The sequence below is a fragment of the Terrapene carolina genome, unplaced genomic scaffold, assembly GCF_002925995.2.
Source record: "Terrapene carolina triunguis isolate 2854851 unplaced genomic scaffold, T_m_triunguis-2.0 Scaffold141, whole genome shotgun sequence".
Lineage (NCBI taxonomy): Eukaryota > Metazoa > Chordata > Testudines > Emydidae > Terrapene > Terrapene triunguis.
The window spans coordinates 12024248-12040528 of NW_020664492.1; the positions used below are offsets into that span (position 1 = coordinate 12024248).

General features: G+C 40.5%; 1 protein-coding gene across 11 annotated transcripts in view; it reads right to left on the minus strand.

Annotated features, from left to right (window-relative positions):
• Nucleotides 1-16281, minus strand: part of LOC112103053 (periostin) — a 49209-nt gene that overhangs the window by 21702 nt on the left and 11226 nt on the right. For all 11 annotated transcript variants that reach the window (XM_024194650.1, XM_024194648.1, XM_024194647.1 and 8 more), the window contains exons 6-14: nucleotides 14821-14967; nucleotides 11763-11904; nucleotides 7379-7591; nucleotides 6996-7130; nucleotides 5886-6034; nucleotides 5155-5291; nucleotides 3849-3979; nucleotides 750-880; nucleotides 463-565 (exon numbers count right to left, since the gene is read on the minus strand). In XM_024194650.1, the coding sequence (XP_024050418.1) occupies nucleotides 463-565; nucleotides 750-880; nucleotides 3849-3979; nucleotides 5155-5291; nucleotides 5886-6034; nucleotides 6996-7130; nucleotides 7379-7591; nucleotides 11763-11904; nucleotides 14821-14967 (1288 nt within the window). The remainder of the gene's footprint in view (nucleotides 1-462; nucleotides 566-749; nucleotides 881-3848; nucleotides 3980-5154; nucleotides 5292-5885; nucleotides 6035-6995; nucleotides 7131-7378; nucleotides 7592-11762; nucleotides 11905-14820; nucleotides 14968-16281) is intronic.

A 16281-nucleotide genomic window follows, 5' to 3' on the forward strand; every position in this document is an offset into this window, starting at 1 on the left:
CTCTCCTATTGGGTACATAGTCTGTATCATCTTGTATTCTACTATAAGCCTCAGCAGTGTTTAATTTGTGCCAGGGCTTGCCAAAGCTGAGCCCCGCACTGCTAGGCTTGGCAGTTCGTAGCCCCCACACATCTGGACTTGCTGCATCAGTTTTGAATGTAAAAAAACTTGCTTGAACCCCAGCACCTAATTGCCTGAGCCCTGGCACCTCTTTCATTACAAATTAAGCACTGAGCCTCAAGTATTCTCACAATTAAGAAACTACCACAGCACCAGGCAAGGGTTGTCCAAAAACCGATTCTTATTTGCTTTTCTGCATTGTGTAATTATAAAAGTAGTGATTTTTTTAAAAGACACAAAACATAGAGTACTGCTAACTCTTTGCATATGCTTAGACATGTCTGAGAAGAGGTAGATAGAGGTTTTCTATAGATTTACTCCCTGCATTAAGCCAATACTCACCTACTGGATACAAGAGTTGATCTATAACATGAATAACACCATTAGTTGCCATGAGATCAGATTCTTTTGATTTCAGTTCATTCACCAGAACTGTGTCATTTACCTAACAAACAACGAAAAGGAACTCAAGATACTGAACATGTATGTTTCCAAAAAAGTTTAGTCTTACTACGGTGGTTTATTACTGTTCAAGTACACATCTTTCTGTAATATACACTATTTAATATATGGGCCTGATATGCCAATTCCCTATTAGAGGCAGTATCATAAGTTTTTTTAGTACTTACTGTTTTCAAGTACAGTTTGCTTCCTTGGATAGTTTTGAGAATGTTTGTCACACCAGGTTCAAAACCGCTTCCAATGTAAATTCCTTTTGTCAGGTGATAAAGAAGAATAGTCCTGAGAGCGTTTTTGTCCCCTATAAAAATAGCCATTAATTGGTACTGCTTAGTTCATTTGTAAAGATACCAAGGACTCATGGAATGATGCTTGAATAAGATCACTGCTTAGACAGACACACAGCCTGGCATATTCAAAAGCACATACCATTCTTCCCCTAGGAAGAGGATGAGTGAGAGCATGAACCAGATGTGACCAAATGTTAGTCACATTGCTTAATGAGAAGGCACTAAGAAAAAATACAGTGATGAGGGTGTATTAGAACCTATATAGAATACAACAGAAAAGTGTTCAGCATTTTGCTCCTATTCACTTGCTTTGAAAAATCACAGCTATGAATTCTCCAGTCCTTAAATACTTGTCTGATCTCCTCTTACTTAAATCCCATAAAAAAGCATCTACCAGACAACAGTGTAATGGTGTCCCAAGCCCACTATGGCTAGAATGAGATCATATTGAACAGTCTGCAGTATATTAAACAAATTCAGAAAGCTAAGCCATTTAAAAAATCCAGTGGGATCCAGGCTTTATATGAATTCTCAGAGTGAAAATAATGGCAGAAAATAGGAGAAGTAAATGCTGGGTGAAAAGTTAAGTAGTGAATTAAAGAGAGTGACAATGGACTTGGATTGTTATATGCAGTGTTGCTGTAGCAATGTTGATCCCAGGATATTAGAGAGACAAGGTAGTTGAGTTAATATCTTTTATTGGACCAACTTCTGTTGGTGAGAGAGACAAGCTTTTGAGCTTAGGCCTGGTCTACTGTAGGAAATTAGGTTGGTATAACTATATTACTCAGGAGTGTGAAAAATCCACACCCCTGACCAGTGCAATTAAATCGACCTAAGCCCTGGGAAAATTCTCCCTTCCACCTAGCTGCTGCCTCCTGGGGAGGTGGATTAACTAAGCTGACAGGCGACCTGCTCCCATCAATAGGTAGCATCTTCACTGAAGTGCTAAAGTGGAGAAGCTGCACTGTTGCAGCATTTTAAGTGTAGACAAGCCCTTACACAGAGCTCTTCTTCAGATCTGGGAAGTGTACTCAGAGTGTGACAGCTAAACACAAGGTAGAATGGATTGTTTAGCATAAGTAGTTAACACAGAAAAATGATAAAAAACAAAACCAGCATCTCACCTTTGGGGATAGGCAATGCGTCGGATGGGTATGTGGGGTCAAGTGCCCCCCCCCAGATTTCTGTTTGGCCTGCGGGGAGCTGAAGGGGTGGGACCAGCTGCTTCTCATGAGCTAGGTTGCTGCTCTGTGCAGTGTGGCGGATGCCTGAGAGAGAGTCTGGATGTGGCAGTGGCCCACCCAGCCCTTTTGCTCCCCTCCCATGCCCAGCTGCCAGGGATGGGGGGAGGTGGGGCTCTGGCTCGCTCTGCTGCTGTCCCCGGCAGCCAGGCCGGGGCGGAGAACAGAGAGGGTGGAGCGGGGCAGGCCACCACCCCAGTCAGGCTCTCTCTCAGGCAGCCGCTGTGCTGCACAGTCACCAACCCAGAGAGGCCATTTTCAGCCAGTGTGAGAAGCGACTCACTCCCACTCCCCACCTGGGCCCAGCTGCCAGCAGGGAGAATGGCCAAACGTATGGGGGAGGGGAGGCGCAGCGGGAGAAGGACAGCGCCTCCCCCCTGCAGGTAAGTCTGGTGGGGCAGAGAGAGTGCAGCAGCCCCAGGCTGGGCACAGGGCGGGGAGGTCGCTGGGCAGAGGAGACACGTGGGGTGGTCACGTGTCCTTCCCTTTAGATTGTGCCGCCCCAGTATCAAGAGGCACGAGTCGTCTATGCCTTGGATCAACACTTTTCACGAAGTGATCACTGTATATCTGACATTTAAGTCCTCATCCTCAAAGGAAACCTGCACAACACCTTCAAAAGATGAGCCCGGGAGCTTAAATTCATAACGTTGCTAGATTCCAATGGACTGAACTGAGACACTGGATTTAAGGCTTATTACAACAATCTATAACCCACGTAACCTCCCTCCTACCCACCAGCTTTTTTTCCTTTCCTCCCTATGACTGGAGAGGTGTTAATCAGCCACTTAACCTTGAATGGTCCCTTGCAAGATGTGTTAACTGCTTATGCTAAACAATCTGTGTAGCCAGAAAGCTCCTCTCTCTCACCAACAGAAGTGGGTCCAATAAAAAGATATTACTTCACCCACTTTATCTCTCTAATGAATTTAGAGGGACATGACAAAGTAGATTTGTTCCTGTGGAATAGTTCAGCCTTTGAGGCAAATAATAATAAGTTATGATGTAGCTCTTAACTGAAGCAATTGGGTGAGTAAGTGACAGAATGATTGGAGATGTAGGATGGGGTGTAATTGATTGACACAGCTTTACACTATGGCTCTGATCTTTACTCTTTTCACTCATTAAAGATCCTCTAGAACTTTCTATAGGATATGAGATATTAACCCTGATATCATTGCTGAATTCCAGTATGTAAAGTGAGGGGACTGGACCTGTTTCTGGCCTTTGCCCAGGGAGGTACAAAGTGGTCAAAGTCTTTGTACCCTGCCACAACGCACCCGACTGCAGTAGTGTTTGAAGTGAGCAGTGTACATCCCTTGTGGGGTTTAAAAAAGCTACTTTAAGTGCCATGAGAGTCTTGTTTGAAAGTCGTTATATAAATGCAAAGTATTGTGGTATAAGTAGCAAAAGTAGCAAGGATCCAGTGAAGATATACTTTTCTAATAGGAGGGTGAGGGCAGAGATGGCTGTGCTGGAGGCAGGGGAAGAGAAAGGAAAGAAAAGGAGGGATGCCAGCTTATAAACTCTGATCCCGTTGCCTGGGGGTACACAGAGTTCCTTGCAGGGACAGGGTCTTTGGTGGATCCTAGGAGTATGAAGCACGCAGATTTCAGGCACATTAAACATTGAGGGTGAAATCCTGCCCCACTGAAGTCATTGGAATCTTTCCCATAGACTTCAGTGGGATTTCACCCCTAGTTAATTACATTTCTAATATTCTTGTGCTACTTACTTCTCAGTATTTCCTTTTCCTCATCCGTCAAGCCTTTAAAGGCCTCATTAGTTGGGACAAACAAAGTCCATTCTCCAGGTTGTGATAGAACATCATCTAAATCGGCTTCTTTCACCAGATTAAGGAATATGCTAATCAGAAAAAAAAGCACACATTAAGTTATGGTCCAGTTCCCAAAGACTTGTTTACACAAGGAATTTTGCAGGCAACATCAGCACACAAAAGTTTGCTTAATTAGTTCCTGTCACTTCTAAGCATCTGTGTAATACCTTACTCTGCAATTATTCCCAATGATTTCAAGGACGAGGGAGAGTGGAGGAGGTGGTGAGTCATTGAATGTGTCAAGAGCAATGGCTAGACTGAAGAGGAAGGGAGTAGAGGAAGAGGAGGATGTTGGTGACCTTGATACAAGTACTGTTCATGGAGTGGAGCAGTCAGAAATGAGAATCCAGTGGAGAAGTAGAAGGAGAGGAAGACTGTACGCTCCCAGGGCAGTAGATAAAAGGGAAGAGGGAGATAATAGTAAGATAAGTGAGTTCAAGGGAGTAGTACTTCATTAAATGGGATACTAGAGTATGTACTCAGGCTACCCTGTGTACAGGCAAGTTGTGTACAGGGATTAGGGTTTGAGAAAAATTAAGGCCCCAGGCTGTAGCCACACTTACTCATGAGAAGTAGTCCTATTGAAAACACTCTAGACACATCCTCTCTGCTCCCCTACTGTCCCAGCCCCTGTGAACATCTTGCCAGTAGCTGAGCATGCGTGGCCATGTAAAGCTATTACACCAGCCCTACACTGCTCTGGTGCTGGAGGACTTACCAGCAGGGAATGAGTTCTGGGTTCTGGACCTTATTGTCACTGGAATGGCATGAAAGAGCTAGACTGCCGCCCAGAATGGGAGCCTATAGCTTCACTGTACCATTCTGGTATTATAAAATATACCTGCATGGAAAATGGAGAAAGAAATCCATTTCCCACCCTACCATTTTTTGTCAAAATTTGATTTTTCAGAGCAGCTCTACTCTATATTGATCGAGGGCTGGTCTAGACTACAAAGTTAGATCAGTTTAACTACATTGCTCAGGGCTGTGAAAAATGTCATATGCTGAAAGATGTAATTAAGCTGACCTAAGCCCCGGTATAGAAACCACTAGGTCAATGGAAGAATTCTTTCACAGAGGTGGATTGACTACAGTGACCGAAGAACCCATCACTATAGTATGTGCTGTGCTGCTGGAGCATTTCTTGTGTAGACATAACCACGTCCATAGAGAGATTTCTATGCTATGAAAACCTTTTGCTTACCTAAAGCGCTTATCATTCTTCAACACTTCACGCAGTGACTTTTCGGCTGGTTTGATGATCTGTCTGAAAATGTGAATAACACCATTCCTTCCCTCTTTGCTTCCTCTTACCATGCATGAATTTTCAATACATACAGCCTGATATAAAAGAAAAAACAAGACAAACCACCCGACATTATAGTCACAGCGTCCATGCCACAGCCATGGCGACATTAGTGAAGCATATTTTTTGTAATCAGCCTGAAACATGAACTCCTCTGTAGCCTCTACAATTTAAAAATAGAATTTCTCCAACTGCTCATTGGCAAGTTATTTGTTCCTCCTTTTTCAAATAAAATGTGCAAAAGGAAGCAAACGATGTGGTAAATGAATATGTAAATAGTTTGAAACTTGATTACTTGTGTCACTTGAAAAAATTGTTAGCTGTTCAGAAACTAGAAATTTTTATTATTAATCTCAAGCCAAATTGTGAAGCCATCTTCTAGTTTTCCACTCATTCATCTATTTCAGCCAAAGTTTAATTTAATTTAATTGCATAATATGTCAAAATCAAAGACCTCTCTACTGTACCGTGGTGTGGTAACTGTTGGTAATTTTGACTTTCAATGGTGAGTTCTCTTATAATACCAATAGTATTGTCTTCTCGAGTGAGCTCCATCCTTCTCCAGCTTCAGATTTTGGATAGATTTTATTAGTCACTGCCCCAGGATTTGGAAATCCTCATTCACTTACTGTGCGGTATACAAAGATTCTGAGTCGTTTTCCTCCCAAGGTCTCCACCTTCTGCCCATTGTAGAGCTCACTGAGGCCAATTTTCACTTTCAAAATGTGGTTTTGCATGATCAGTTTAAGAAGGCGTTGGTCCATCCTCAAAGTGTCATCTACAAAATCATTTAGACAATAATGTATAAATGATTCCTTCATTTAGGTAAGGTTCACTGCACACACTATGTTTGAGTATCATGAAAATACTTGTTCTTTTTGCATTGTTTACATTTTAGATCAATCATTTTAGACTTAATAAAATTGGGAAACTATTCACCGAAATGAAATTAACTCCTTTTTATGATTACAAATGATCTGTAAACAGGCTTCTAATTCTTTAGTAGATATTTGGCAGATGATTTATGTATAGGCATGTTTTAACCTCTAGATTACTTGTAAAATATTTGTTGTAACTATTGCTTTGAGTATCCACCATTTGTAATTCACTCTGTGTTGTGACATCTAAGTCATATGGAGCTGTTTCTTATCTCTGATTGGATGACTACCAAATCCACAAAGAGCTTCCAGAAGGGCCATGTGGCCACTCCTAGTGCAAATACTAATTCAAATGTGTATTGACACATACATATGTGACACCTTCTCTTTGCTCAAACATTATGGTAAATAAAAATGTGCTTGTGTGAAACTACTTGGACAGTAAATAAAGGGGGTTCTGATGACAACTCAAGTGAATTTAAGGGGATTTATTGTAATATATTATTACATTATTCATCCAGCTCTCCTGCTAAGCATTAGGGTACGTTTTGCATCTTATTTTAACTCTACTTTTCCCATCAAATAAAGAGGTTCTCAATATACTGAATAAAATAAATTGTGTAGGCTTAAGTAAGACTCAAGTGGCACATAGGTCTTCTGCGGTCTCTGCATAGTGGTAAATTTTACCCACTGTGCATATTGAAAAGGACAAAGAATCTCTTATTCTCAGTTGTGCCAATTCTTTGCAGTCTCAAAACACAGACTGGGGAAAAAAGTTTGTTTTAGAAAACCATGATGGCAGAAAAGATGCTTTTGACACTATGTCAGAAAGAGGGAATATTCCCCTCCAAGGCTACCTACCTGAGAAAGCACCATTCAGAGGAGCCAGCAGAGTGTATTGTCCCTCTGGCCTTAGAGAAGAAACCAATCCCAGCTGTGCCAAAAGGTCTATGAAGGTGGTCTGCTGGTCACTTGCAAGCTCAATAACTTGCTTGGCTGCAATTGATAAAGGAAAAGATAATTAATTTTAGCCTGTTAATTAGTTTTCTTGATTCAGCGACTGCCCTCCCTACAAATTACAATTCAATACAAGAGGGTTTAGAGGGTTTGGATAAGGTACAGAGGAGGAGTGCACACAGGTCCTCTCAATAAACAGGCTTGTATAGATTCTCAGGTGGAGAATGTCTTGTAGTCAACATTCCTTATCACTGTGATACATACATGAAACTATGTCAGTTACTCACCAGAGTTAGGAATCAGCACGTGGTCAATGAGGTGGATAACACCGTTGCTTGTCACAATGTCTTTGCGGTTTATCATCTTGACTCCATTTACAGTCAGGCTTTCACCATCACAACCTACTTCAATTGTACTCCCTTCCAAGGTCTCATAGACTGCTCCACCCATGATGGCTTCAGAGCATTGAAGAGTGTTTAAAATATGGAACTTCATGAGAGCTATGGAGAAAAGAAGAGACAGGCACTTGATTGTAACAGGATTGCTTAAAAGAATTTAATGCATTGACTGAATTAATGTTGTTACAATATAACTTTGAATAACTATCTTTATTTCCCATAATTTTTCATACCAAGTTTGAAAAATACAAAATATAATATTCTCTTAATGGCTGTACAGATAACTCTTTTTTCTGGTCACTGAAAATAGGGTTATTTGTACAAGAACTCATACGTGCAGACTGCTATAGCACATTATGGTTAAGAATTTTTTTTAGTGATTCCCATGATATCATTAAATACATCCTAGTCTGTTAATTAGATCTCCAGAGGATATAGTTTAATGGTCATGGGTAAAATTAGGTTGCTGGTGGAACTCAACATATTTTGTATTGGGTATTCAGAACCAAGCCTCAGCTTTTATTATTATTGTTCATTATTTGGTTCTAGTAGCTCCCACTGGGTTTTTTGTTTCTCCTTTTTTCCTTTTTTTTCCTTTTTTATAATGGGAAAAAGGGCACCTCCAAGAAATATCCTCCTGCTAGTGATCCAGTGAGAGGATTTTCTAGCTGGTGGCCTTACCCCTTCAGATACACCAGTGTCATTAGTTGTCAGTCACTAAACATCTGCAACCAGTCTGTGGAGAGGCTGGTAGTAGACACAGATGTTTACTCTTCCCTGTAAAATGAAGGGAGTGTGAAATGTGGTTACTTGCTGGCAGTGGGGAGAGTCTGTTAGACATGTGGAGCTGAGGATAACCTAGGTGGTCTGAACTTTGTGGAGGAATTTAAAGATGGTGTTACAGGACTGTCTGCTGCTTTCAGTTCTTTACTTTTTGCAGATACTGAAAACACAGAGGGCCATATTCTGTCCATGGGCAACCCTGCTGCCTTCATTGTACGATGAAGGACAGAATTCAGCTCACAGGTGTGTAGCCCCAGCAGAGATTTCTCTTCCTTTTTGTTGTCAAATATACAAGAGGGGGTTCTGGTACATATTGGAGAAGTGAGATTCAGAGTCCAGTCTTCTGGGTGTGGTGCCCAGAAGACAAGATGAAATTCTTATAGGTGAACTCAAAAGCAATTTTAAAAAAAATCACATTTTACTTTTTTATGATGCATAAAGAAGTTCTATGAGATTTCAAAAATTTCTCTTTTCTTGATTATTTTTTTACATTCCAAGTATCAGCCCAGATTCCCTCCCTCCAGCATTTGCCACTTTATGCCACTCAGATGATGGCAAGTTGCCTGATCTGGCCCTAATGAGAATTCTCCTGGAGTAGGGGAGCTTGCAGATTGTTTAACGTGACACAGAGTATTCCTAATGCCTCACCCTCAGCAGAGTGCACAAACGCTGTTGGGGTCACAACAAGGGTCAACTGGAGCTCTGCCGATTAATAACTGGCATTTGTTCCCTTAGGGACCATAGCTAGCTAGCACAAGATAGAGCAATCCTTAGGCTACTATAAATTATGTGGGTCCAGGACCAGAACAAATCTGCCCTGATCCACTCAGTATGCAGCGGCAGTCAAAAAAGTGAAGAGAATGTTGGGAATCATTAGGAAAGGGATAGATAATAAGACAGAAAATATCATATTGCTGCTTTAAAAATCCATGGTACATCCACATCTTGAATACTGCGTGCAGATGTGGTCACGCCATCTCAAAAAAGATATATTGGAATAGGAAAAGGTTCAGAAAAGGGCAACAAAAATGATTAGGGGTATGGAACAGCTTCCACAGGAGGAGAGATTAATAAGGCTGGGACTTTTCAGCTTGGAAAAGAGACAGCTAAGGGGGGATATGATAGAGGTCTATAAAATCATGACTGGTGTGGAGAAAGTAAATAAGGAAGTGTTATTTACTCCTTCTCATAACACAAGAACTAGGGGTCACCAAATGAAATTAATAGGCAGCAGGTTTAAAACAAACAAAAGGAAATATTTCTTCACACAACGCACAGTCAGTCTGTGGAACTCTTTGCCAGAGGATGTTGTGAAGTCCAAGACTATAAGAGGGTTCAAAAAAGAACTAGATAAATTCATGGAGGTAGGTCCATCCATGGCTATTAGCCAGAATGGGCAGGGATGGTGTCCCTAGCTTCTGTTTGCCAGAAGCTGGGAATGGGTGACAGGGGATGGATCACTTGATGATTATCTGTTCTGTTCATTCCCTCTGAAGCACCTGGAATTGGCCAGTGTCAGAAGACAGGATCCTGTGCTAGCTGGACCCCGTATGGCCATTCTCATGTTCTTATGTTCTGAGAATCAGGTGACTGTTACAGTCCCCAGACCGCCTCCCTCATCCTCATCAGGTCCTGAGTTCTTTCTTTTTTGCTGGAGGACTTCTTGGAGAATTGGATAAATAAACTAACTTACTGCTTTAATATCTTACTCCTCACAAACAGTTGGGAGAAAACCTGTATTTTTGAAAGATTACACACGCTTCAATAAATTGTTAGGAAACATCCCATAGATTCCAATCCTCCAAGGAATGCTCCAGAAGAAAAGATGAAATCAAAACTTGATATGTCTAAATTCCCCTCCCCCCACTTTTGTTTTGTTTTGTTTGCTTTTTAGTTTGGGAAGAAAACTTTGAACCATCTTTAATCTTTGTAAAGGAGAACTTACCAAAAGGCATAAAAGTGCCCTTTGCAGTTCACCTTTAAAATGCCTCAAATATGCAGCATAGTGCATACAGAAACTGCAGTCTCAGTCTTTACAGCATAGTTTCCATAGATTTCTTTCAGACATCCTGCTCATAATGCTTATTCTGAATCCCTTGGCTTTTTTATTTTATTTTATTTATTTATTGGTAATTTAAAGCAGGACAGAAACTCTGACTCCTACAGTACAGTATATAGCAATTGCCCTTTCTTAATGAGAAGGACAGATGTTAGCTGTAACTTACAACTATAATGATTCTAATGGGACTTCCTTTTCCTTTCTGTGGAAAGTAAATTTTATGAGCTATGCATGCATTTAACCAATGTTGATTGCATTAGATGCATAGTCTTTCTTTTGACAGCTTGGTTGTTAAAGGATTCTTATCCCCAAGTATCAGACCACTGCAGATAAATGTGCTGGAAAGTGATGTAATAGCCATACAATCCGCTTAAGGACTGGGGTTCAGTGACTGGTAACATCTTTTTAAAGGATTAAAATTAGATTGTCTTGAAACCATAGTTGCACAGACAAACTGAAGACAATCTTCCTTCTTGACCTTCACTTACACACCACAGACATAAGTAGGACAAGAAAATTGGCATCTGCCTCATTATTTAAAATGCACTGTACAGCCATCATTAAATGATTCTTCTTCATTAATAAATGGTGGGTCAGATCCTCCACTGGTGTAAGTCAATTTAGCTATACCACTTTACACCACCTGTAGATCTGGCCCAGCACATTCTGCTCTGTTTTCCAATTGATGCCTGTCATTAAAGGGCCTGCAGGCATAGCTTCCATAAACTTCAATGGCAATTCTGCCTGCATGAGATAGGAATATCCAGTTTAAAGCATGTAGGGCAAACATTTTAAAAGCACCTCTGTGACTCAGCTAGGTCTCCATGAAAGTCCATGGGAAGTAGGTTTCTAGAATCACTTAGGTGCATTGGAAAATTTTACCCATAAACAACATGTTGGATCCCTGTGGGATTGGGAACCAGTGTACATTTTTGTGGAAGTAAAATCAAATTGTCTTGAGTACCCTTCTCAAATGAACTGAAGGTTATTTTATTGGTAATTATTATTATTTTTAACACAGCACATAGATGTGCATAGCATTTCACAGACCAAATTGTCTGTGCTTTTTATTTCTTTGTGTTACAATAGTACCCAACAGACTGAATTAGGATTGCAGCCCCACTGTGCTCTGTAAAAAAATAAGACAATCCCTTGAAAAGTTTACACAGTAGAATTTGGCCCATAGAATACATATACCCTTACTATGAAAGAGCTATAGCTGAGATGGCGTTTGAGGCAAAAGCCCAGATCCAGATGCCCCGGAATATAAAGCTGAGGTCCATTTCTATTAAATAAATACAAACAGTTATAATTTTCTGATCACTCTTTTGAGAGATGTGTATGGTTTTATAATCCCTTTGTTGCTAATTCCTGATTTGATTATGTTTGATATATTTTCACATTTTCCCATATACAAAATCACTGATGTACCTTCAGAGGCCACCTTGTCGCCCATGATCCTTTCCAAGACTCCCCGTGGAAGTTTCTCAAAAGCTTCATTAGTAGGAGCAAAGAGTGTGTAATGGCCGGGCTTTCCAAGTGTGTCCAATACACCAGATGTAATGGCAGCAGCCTAGAAAAGAAATGTATTGCTTACTGAGAACATTGTTCAAATACATTAAACTTATGGGTGCAGAAAAGCAAAACCCTTAATTTCAAAACCTCAGAGGGTCAAATCCTGCACTTGAATGCTCACATTCATCTCTCATTGAGAACAGTGGAAGTTGTTGTATATGAATCTGTAGGTAAAATTTGGCACATAGTTTCCGTGCAACTGATACCATATTATGATTTAGCACTTTAGGATTTGTATCCAGATATCTTAGTGGTATGTTGAAATGAATTATAATATTCTTCAGAGAAAAGACTGTTTACAGAAGTAAAATTACAGAAACAAAATGTAGAAAACTAAATACTCTAGGGAAACATCTTGGCTCAGTCTTCTGAGTTTCTTTGATATTTTAGCAGATATTAAGAAAGAGCCCAATTCTGATACAATTTATAATGATTCAAATGTAGCATAACTCTGTTGATTTCAGTTGAGATAGATTGGATTTACTCTAGTCCAAATCAGAATGTAGTTCTGAATGTAGTTCATTAGATTCATCCACCACATGAAAACACTCAATAGTAAATTTAAATAAAGCTGAATGAGTGAAATTCTATATACAAACCTTTAGGTTAAATGAATACAAAGAATCCTGAAAAAGTTCAGTGCCTTGAAGAACATATGCACATAGGTTTTGCCATAGCAGATGAAACCAACAGTCTATCTAATCCACTGTTTTACCTTTGGAATAGAAGCCAAGACCTGATACTTCTGAAGAAGGTAAAAAATCTTTCATAATACAGCTAGTGAATTATGTGTTGTACAGTACATTGTTTCCTAACCCTTCCTAAGGCATAAGGATACATTTAGCCATAATGTTTACATGGTTTAATTCCTTCAATTTTGTTCAGATTGGCTAATGGACATTAATGATGAAAGGTATCTAATCACAGTAGATATGAACTAGGATTGAAATATCTAACCTCAATAGGGGTTCATCTTTACTTCCTGGAAACTAGGTATGTGGGAATCAGTCTGAATGAAATATGAACTAACTCAATTCCTGTCCTAAAAGTGTAATCAAGCCAACCCTTTTCTGATTAAAGAAAAAAGTTTTCTTAATTTGCTTATTTTAAGTTCTCCCCCTGCCCATATGCTTGTCCATGCTCAGATAAATAGGTATACTGAAAAAAATATATTGAGAGGCTGTTTTATAGGTAGCTTTGGTCCAGTTGATACTAGAAAGAATTAGGAGTCTTTCAAGAAAGCATAAGATTTTCACATCATTTGTTCAGATACAAAGGTTTGGCTACATCCAGACAAGTGCAGATAAACACCAGGGTGAAATCCTTGCTGTATTGAAGTTGACAGGGGCTGTGCCGTTAGACTTCAGTGGGTTTGGGATTTACTCCAGAACTTTTGGAGGCATAGCTGAATTGAGCCGCTAACATTTTTGATGTTTGATTTGCCCTGTTGAAAACCTGCCCTAAGCTGGAACTCATCAGACCAATGGGATTATCATGTTTTGAGTTCATAGAATCATAGAAGATTAGGGTTGGAAGAGACCTCAAAGGGTCATCTAGTCCAATCCCCTGCTCAAAGCAGGACCAGTCCCAACTAAATCATCCCAGCCAGGGCTTTGTCAAGTCGAACCTTAAAAACTCTAAGGATGGAGATTCCACCACCTCCCTAGGTAACCCATTCCAGTACTTCACCACCCTCCTAGTGAAATATTTTTTCCTAATATCCAATCTAGACCTCCCCCACTGCAACTTGAGACCATTGCTCCTTGTTCTGTCATCGGCCACCACTAAGAACAGCCTAGCTCCATCCTCATTGGAACCCCCCTTCAGGTAGTTGAAGTCTGCTATCAAATCCCCGCTCACTCTTGTCTTCTGCAGACTAAATAAGCCCATTCATACAGAACCTACTAATTCCAGTGTCAAAATATAAAACATTGAAATAAGTTATCTAGATTAATATAGTTATTTACAGAACAGTGTAAGTGTACTTGAGATACGTTGCTGAACAGATGGGAACATCTCTAAGCCAATTTATTTAAAAAACTATCTTTAATATTAAGATGTCTGGGTTTATATAAGAATTATAGTTACATCTTGTCATGAATGTCTCCCATTTGTCATTTGAGCATAACAACACAATTATATTTTGACATCGTATATGACTCCACCGACCAGGAAATAAGAAAAGCAGCCCTATATAAGGGTTGACTTCACACACCTTCCATAGTTTTTCTCACCTCCTCATGCTACAAAGAGGGAGTCTGCTGGGCCCTCTCTGTTCTCTGCTGCTTCTAACTTTTCTCTTTCTTCCAAAGAAGGAAGAAAAGATGAGAGAAATCAGAGGAAAGGAAGGCAAATGAGAGAGTTTTTCAGTTCTGGAAGAGAGTGAGGGAGAGGCTTGGAAAGATTCCATAATATCCTGGTGCCCCAGCCCAAGCCAGCGAGTAAATATCCTTCTCACCACTCTCTAACCAACTTTCTGAAACCAACTGGATCACTTCAGCTTCCATGATGATATCTCTATTACTTCCATTACTTTTAATTATTGTCCTCATTTTGGATCTAATTCTGATCAGACAGGACCAGATTCTGTGATCTGTACTCACACTGAGTGATACCTTACTCTCCGAACAGCCCCAGGGCTCAAGGAGTAAAGACTACTCACTGCGAATAAGGGTGCCAGAATCTGCCCTAGTGACGTCAATTACACGACTATCACAAAAGCAGGACTGGGCACTTATGTAAAAATATATAGCTCTTCTACCTTGCATCATATGGTGGACTGGTCCTTGATTTGGTTCATTTCACTCCCCTGACAATGTGTTAATAATCTTTTCTTACATCTAAGACTACAGAAAAAGAAAGGAAAATTACAAGGCCAAAGAAGCTTATTAGCATTTTATTTTCCCCCACTCACTCTAAGAGATGAGAGATCATCCTCAGCTTCAAGGAACTCTTGAATGGTATTTCCAACAGGGGTCAGGACACGGTCAATGACATGAACGACACCGTTTGTAGCAATCTGGTTGCCATGGATGATTCTGGCACAGTTAACAGTAACAACCTATGTTTAAAGAATTGAACAGTAGAATATTAAGCATCCTATCTCTTTTAATTTATTTTTAAGGAGGACATCCACCTAGCCATAATTGCCAACTCTGTGGGTGTTCTGGGGCTCAAGCACCCACTGAAAAAAAATTGGGGGTGCTTAGCACTTGCAGGGCTGGATTAATCTTCTGTAGGCCCCAGCATCCGGACCATGAACCCACCCACTGCTCTGCCCAAGCTCTGCCTGAGGCCCTGCCCCCACTTCAGGGCAGTCCAGAGGGGTGGGCAAGTGGGGCAATTTGCCCCAGGCCCTGCAGGGGCCCCCACAAGAATATAGTTTTCTATAGTATTGCAACTTTTTTTTATGGAAGGGGCCCCCGAAATTGCTTTGCCCCAGGCCCCCTGAATCCTCTGGGCGGCCCTGCCCCACTTGGTCTCTTTGCCCCAAGGCCTTGGCCCCGCTACATCCTGAGGCCCTGCCCCTACTCAGCCTTCTTCCCCCTCAGGCCCCATCCCTGCTTGGCCTCTTCCCCCTAAGGGCCAGCCCACGTTCTGCCCCAAGGCTCCACCCCCACCCAGCCTCTTTCCCCCGACGACCCGCCCACTGCTCGCAAAGGGGGAGGGAGCGAGAAGAGCACAAACTGGCAAAAACAAAAGTCAGTGCCTGTGCACCTAGATTTACCAATAGATCAACTTGTGCAGGTCATCTTGATTTCCAACCATATTACAATTGTTTAGCGTTCCATTTCCCTGAATGGTTAAAATGGTTCTTGCTTTTGGTTTACACTAATTTCAGTGCCAACCTAACATGTAGTTTCTATGAATTTAAAAAAATAAATACTAGTGACTTTACTTTGGGAATCGTGGTTTATAAAAATTAAATCCCATGTAGGAAGATAATATAAGCGTTTCTTCTACGACTAAATATTTCTGTCACATGCTGCAATTGGAATAAAAATCTAATTAAAATGTATTTAGTAATATATGAAAAAAGTAATAAATCTAACTTCTGATATTTAGAAGGATAATAATCTGTCCTATCCACAAAAGGCTACCTCTTTAGAGGAAAATTCATTCCGTGTTTTTACAACTTTCTTAAAACAAAAATTAGCTCTTGTTACCCAGTCCTTTCTTAGCAATTAGCCTTCAGTCTATGAAAGAGTCCTTTAATGGATAGATTTATTCTGTATTCCTAGCATTTGTAAGGTAAAATGTATAACTGACATGCCAAGTGATAATCTCGTTATGACTTTATCGATTCTTCATTAGATAAATAAAAAAAATGCACAGAGTTAATGAAAGTGACCACTCTGAAATACGGTATCAAAGA